The 6,688-nt window shown below is 31.9% G+C and overlaps 1 protein-coding gene across 1 annotated transcript; it reads left to right on the top strand.

The window, feature by feature from the left end:
* Window positions 1–6,087: 6,087 nt before the first annotated feature.
* LOC131598839 (arabinogalactan protein 21-like) lies at window positions 6,088–6,449 on the top strand. The gene has a single exon (XM_058871409.1). The coding sequence runs from the start codon at window positions 6,165–6,167 to the stop codon at window positions 6,342–6,344; it is 180 nt and encodes a 59-aa protein (XP_058727392.1). The 5' UTR covers window positions 6,088–6,164; the 3' UTR covers window positions 6,345–6,449.
* Window positions 6,450–6,688: the final 239 nt, after the last annotated feature.

Raw genomic sequence — 6,688 nt, 5'->3', positions numbered from 1 at the left:
GGATGATTGTAGTAAGAATATGCCATGGAAGGGAGATTGAGTGCATTAATGAAAGCACCAATGTTAGGAAGCTAAGTTAAGAACCCTAACAAAACTAGAGAAAGACTATGAAAAGCTGTAAAATTAAGAGAAAGATAAAACTAAACTATAAAAATTAAACTTCATTTCTTTTCTTTGATATCTTAAATGTGTCAAAGACACTACATTATATAACCTCCATAATGGATAATAAAACTAAAAGCCCAAATACAATTAAAGCCCAATACTAATAATAATACTAAGAATAATACTAATAATAATAATAATATAAATACTATTATACCACTCTATCACCACCTCAATGTACATGTTGCAATGGTTCAAACTGTCACTAACATATGTTTTTTTAACCTTTTCACTTAACAACTAGGATTAATATTATAAAAATTGTTAGGATTCCATGACATATAGAATGAAGAGTTAAATTTTGATTGAATAACATCCGTATAAATAGCAATAGTCTTTTAAATATGATTACTTGTAGCAAAGAGAAGGGAAATTATGGAAATAATTCTTAGAAAAAAAAAACAAACAAACAAACTATCATTTTGATCTTTGAGATACTATCATTATACTATACTGTATCAAAATTGCAAACATATTTGCTACAATAGATTTTCTCTATTGATAAATAGTTGACTCACATACAGAATGTTTCTGAATTCAATTTTCATTTTCGATTTGAAGATTTCTTTAATGAATTATCTGTAAATATTTTTATAAGTACTTTTTAGATCTTAAGACCTGCTTTGATCTTGGTGGGTTTTCGAATTCCAATTCATATAAATTTTTATTTATAAAAAATTACACACATATCTTAAAATTTTTGTCAATAATTTTATAAATTAAATTGATTGACAAAAGAATATATTGGTGACTAAATAAGTCATTTAAAATAATTTCTATCAACTAAACAACTGATAAAAGAGACATCTATAAATATATTTATAATTTTAATGCATCCAATAACAAAAATAGTAACATCTCATAAATCCACATATTAAAATAGCTATTTCCTCAACAATAAACCACAACAACTTTTTTTAAGAAAAGAAGCCACCTAACCTTGTTCCCCTTTTGTTTCTCCCTTCCATCCAAGAGGGTGAAGCCAATTGTCATCATTGGAATCCTCACAAACAAATAGTTGAGACAACCTAGCATGCCCAAAATAGTTGTCTATTTTAATCTTCTGCTATATTGCAACATCTATATAAAGTCACAAACACATAACCTTAATATCCACCCACTACCAATCTTTGTTTTCTGAATACCATCTTTCTCAATTTCTTTCCACAAAAGAAATTAAGAAAGCATCAAATTAAAAAATGGAGGCATCAAAGATAAACCAATTCTTTGTTGCAATGGTAGTGGTCATGATGATGGCAGCATCAAGTGTTTCAGCTCAAGAAGCACCAGCTCCAAGTCCTACATCTGATGCTACAATCCTCTTTGTGCCAATGGTTGTATCATTTGTTGCTCTTGTTGTTGGCCTTTTTCTCTAAATGTATATGAAACATGGTTATTTACCATAACAATTCCTTAAAGGATTGATTTATATTGTTATTGTGTATTAAATTATGATTCATATTATATTATGTAACACATTGATTCCTTAATTACTTTACATGGGTTTCGACTTGGATTATGTAATATTATTAAGAATGATAATTGGTTGGATTTAAAAGTAAAATTTCGTTTGTTTTTAAATGAGGTGTCCTCAATTATTGTTAGTGTTCAAATAATTTTCTTCTTCTTCTTGTGCTTAGAACTTCATAGGATTTGGCCTATTTAGTAGATTGCTTATTATTTTGTTTATATCTTAAATTTTTTGAATAGTTAAATGATGATAAAAGTAAAAGAAAATAACATTCACATTAAAGTTTAACGATTAAATTTATTAATTATTTTATAAAATATTTTAACAATTGAACATGTAGTGTTCATATCTAAAGAGATCTCTACAATTGCACATAGATTGATACTTGATTTATAAAATAAAATATATAAAAAAAAAACATAATGTTCATTTTTTATATTTAGGGGTGAAAATAGGTTGGACCGAGTTAGACTTTACCAAGCCTAAATCTTCTTTTTCAAAAAAATTGAAGCCTAAGTCTGGCCTGTAGCCTGTGAAAGGCTTATTTTTTTGGCCTAAACCTGACATTTCCGAATGTCTGATTAGCCTACATAAAAGCCTATTTATTTTAGACATATGTAAATAAGCAATTAAAATATTGTTTAAATAGACTATATAACCAAAAGAACTTATGAGATCATTGTTCATTAGGTGTTTTCATTTTATTTTCACAAGTTCTTCAAGATAACCAAGTTTTATTAATGTATTTTAATTCAAAGTACAAATCATAACATAATAACGATAAAAAATATTCATATTTATTTAAATAGGCCGGCCTGATAGGCTTAAAAGATTTTTTAGGGCATAAGGCCTAACCTTTTTAACTAAATAGGCTTATAAAAAAACCTAGGCTTTTTCTATTTAAAAATAATGTGTGGCCTGGCCTAAGCCTATATAGGCTAGCCTGTAGGTCCCTATTATTGACATGGCTTATTTCCACCCCTATACCCAATACATACAATATCCAATAGATGATATATCATAAATCAAGACTCAAATATTCAATAGATGATATATCATAAATCAACACTCAAGAATATTTTTCAATCAGGTTTCAAATCAAAGATTAAATTACAGAGAATTTTTTATAGCATCCTATATACCCAATAAATACCTTATGTAATTCTCAAAAGTCACTCAGTTTTTGGAAATGTATCTCCGGACGCATATTTTTATTTGTGAACGTAAGTTTATTCCGGAAATGCATATCCATAAATGTTTCGGAGATGCATTTCCAAAATAAATGCAGACAATTCCATAACTTATTTTTCAATGATTCTCATATGAACACTATAAAATATAAAACGATATGAATACAACAATATATATAGTAAAAGTAAGTGGTGAGGAATCTTTAATCGGCTTAGAGAAAGAAACCTCAACTTCCTTTGGTTTGGGAGGAATCTGGGACGGAAGAATAGTAGGTAGTCAGAGGTAGCGAGTTAATGACCCTAAGGTAACATCCCTAGAAAGTCGGTCCCATTTAAGATAACCCTCCTCTGGAGTATAATGTTGATCTTCATATTGGCCCTCTTCATTTGAGCAGGAGATGATGGTGTATCTTCCACAGACAAATTATTCGCCACACTGGTGAGTTGATCAACATTAGGGGTAGCGTAAATAACCTTAGTAGTTGGGGGAGGTGCAGAGTTCGAAGAAGGGGTGTCATAACCCGACCATTAGGACCAAAGATCTCTTTCCTATGCTCACGACCAACCGCACTCACGATGGTGTAAGTATCAATTCACTTCTTCCTCTAGCGGGAAGAAGGCACTTAAGCATGGCCAAACCCCTCTTCATAACCAAGTCCTTGAAACAAGGAACACAAGTCCTCCTTCATCGTCACCTCTTAGGGGGAAAGATGACCCAGATTGAGGTGGTAAAAATTTACAGAAGAATGGAAGTGAGGCCAGGACTAATATTTTAGGAATCTACTTTTGTAGAAGCGAGAAGACTAAGCCATAAAGTAGTAGAAGGCAAGACGAGCCTCTAGAGTTAGGGTTTTCACCAGCACGAAACTCCTTAAGAAATTACCCCAGTCACTAATGAAAGGGATGAATTAGGGATCATTTGAGTGAAAGGTAATAAGCCTTTGATCATATGTATTATCCTGGGAAGTGCGCACCATGTATAACTGGTCAAAGAACAGCTAAAGGGAAGTCTTCCAAGACTTGTGCTTTGCTCAAAACATGGAAACCTTCATGTAAGCCCAGACCCCAGATGAAGCTAGGAGGGGGTAACCTTAACACGCTTCAAGATGCCCACCTCAAATTCAGAAAAGGGCAACTACAATCCTATCTTGGTAAACAAACACTCATAAAGTGGGACCAAGCATTCATTAAAAGAACTACATATCCTTTTTTCGAACCCACAGGAAAGACCGACGAATCCAAAGGTTCACCAACCGCGATGTCAACAACATTTATAGTCGTTTTAGTATTTAGAATGGACGAGGTGCCTACCACTTATGCAACCACCCAGTCGTACTTGACTGCCTTGGCCGACTTCATCAGCTTCACAACCATCTAGGATAACTCGTCAACTTTAAAATGCTCGCTAGGAATGACTCAAGAAACTACATCTGGATTACCCGATACTCCAAATGAGTCCTAATTTCTACATCGCTAGGTGCATAGTTATGGGTTCTCCGATAAACTTGGACGAAATCACCAACATGTTCTCTCATCAACTTAACAACTTGTATTTCATTAGTCAAAATAGGAGGGGCATATGGACCTTAGTGTGATCCTCCTCACACAGTCATCTAATAAGAGAGTCTCGAAAGAGTCCAACGAAGAAGCTCTCTCATTGAGGGAGTTCACATGTACCCTTTGTGAATCATAATCATCAATTAGGGACACCACTTCATGGCCCATGTAATCATGAACAAGGAAAGGGGAATGTGAACCAGGTGATGCCCCCATTCCTGCAGCAAAATAGACATTACTCTCAGAATCACTCACTATGTGAATAGGACTATCATTCATCTTGACTAGAATATAGAAAATAATAAAGGTAACAACTTGAGTTGAAAAGGGTACCTGTTTATGGGAGGTTCATGAAGAGAAATAATGGGGAAAGGCAAAAGCTTTAGGCAAAAAACTATAATTGCTTTGATAAGTGCTCTCAGGAAAGGAAGAGGAGAAGATGAGTGCCAATAAGAAATGCTTGTAAATGAAACTAAAAGTCAAGGATTGTTAAAGATTTCTTGGTTTCTCAACCATTCCTATATATAGGCGAAGGTAATTGAACAAACCAGATGATGTGTAAAAAGAAGTTACAAAATTAACGATGTAAGCAAACTTGAGTGCACTCGAGTTCACTACGAGCAACTCCTTGCCTTAATTAGTCACTTCAACCCACGAGCCAAAAAGAAGTAACAAAACGTTTTAATGAGAAATGCATTTAATGTACTTGTTCCCCACTACTTTTTCAACTGACTCCAAACATGTCGCTTTTATTTCGAATCAGACGGCATTCTTAGAGGCCGACCACGACCGACAAAGACTTTCCCAACTCCCTAAGCATCCGATAAGTCTTAGGGGAAATTGTTTTGGGTGAGGCGAAGGCCTAAAGGGCTAAGTCTCAAATCAACTCAACTCCACTCCACATGACCTAAAATATAAAGTCATCTTAGACAAAAAAGAAAGTACACTTTCTGATCTCCACTTTTTCACTACAATCATCTTGAATTGACCTAGGCGTTTGAGTATACTATACTTGCAAGTCTACCTCGCACCATCGTATCGAAAATCAGCACCACCAATTAAAGATTTCTCACCACCTACTTTTTAAAAAATTTAATGGTAAGTTAACTATTGAAAATAAAATCAATAACCAAAATAAACTAATAAAAGAAACATCATAAATATAAAAAGTTAATATATATATATATATATATATATATATATATATATATATATATATATATATATATATATATATATATATATATATATATATATATGTGTATATATATATATATATATATATATATATATGTATATATATATATATGCATTGATGATTTGCAAAAATAATTTTAATGCAACTCTATTAAAATGACACATCCATGTATTTTAATCGATTACACATGTAAAAATAATTTAAATCTTCATTACATAATTATTAATTTCATAACTATATTAATAATTTCAATAACTTATATAACAAATAATAACATCTCACGTATCCACAAAATAAAATAGCTATTTCCTCAACAATAAACTTGTTTCCTTCTCTTTCTCTTTTCCATCCAAAAGCATGAAGCCAGTTGGCAGCATTGGAATCCTCAAAAACAAAATAGTTAGTTGGGAGGACAGCCTAGCCTGCCCAAAATAGTTGTTTATTTTAATCTTTGCAACATCTATATAAAGTCACAAACATATGCTCTTAATATTCATCTACTACCTTTCTTTGTTTTTGAATAAAAACTTTCTCAATTTCTTTCAACAAAGAAATTAAGAAAGTATTAAAATAAATTTCAGAAATGGAAGCATCAAAGATAAACCAATTCTTTGTTGCAATGGTAGTGGTCATGATGATGGCAGCATCAAATGTTTCAGCTCAAGAAGCACCAGCTCCAAGTCCTACATCTGATGCTACAACCCTCTTTGTGCCAACAATAATGGCTTCCTTTGTTGCTCTTGTTTTTGGATTTGTTTTCTAAATTTATGAGCAATATGATTGCAATTCTTTAGAGGATTTGTTTATATTATTGTTGTGGATTAAATTATGATTCATATTATTATGTAATACATTGATTTCTAATTTACATCGGTTTTGAATTGGATATTTAATATTACTGTGATTTTTGTTTGATTCATGATTTATTTTCCTATCCTTTTTCTTCTTGTTTATGATGATGTTAAGAGGCTTATTTCAAGAACTGAATTTTTATTGAACATTAAACAGAGAAGTTTTCATTAAACATTGATGGCTCTTGAATATTCATCCTAACCACATTCCTAAAAAAATCATATTCAACTCAACATTTAACAAATAAGTTTGCAT

Source organism: Vicia villosa, linkage group LG4 (assembly GCF_029867415.1).
Source record: "Vicia villosa cultivar HV-30 ecotype Madison, WI linkage group LG4, Vvil1.0, whole genome shotgun sequence".
NCBI classification, from domain to species: Eukaryota; Viridiplantae; Streptophyta; class Magnoliopsida; order Fabales; family Fabaceae; genus Vicia; species Vicia villosa.
This window is presented reverse-complemented; position numbering and strand designations above follow the sequence as displayed.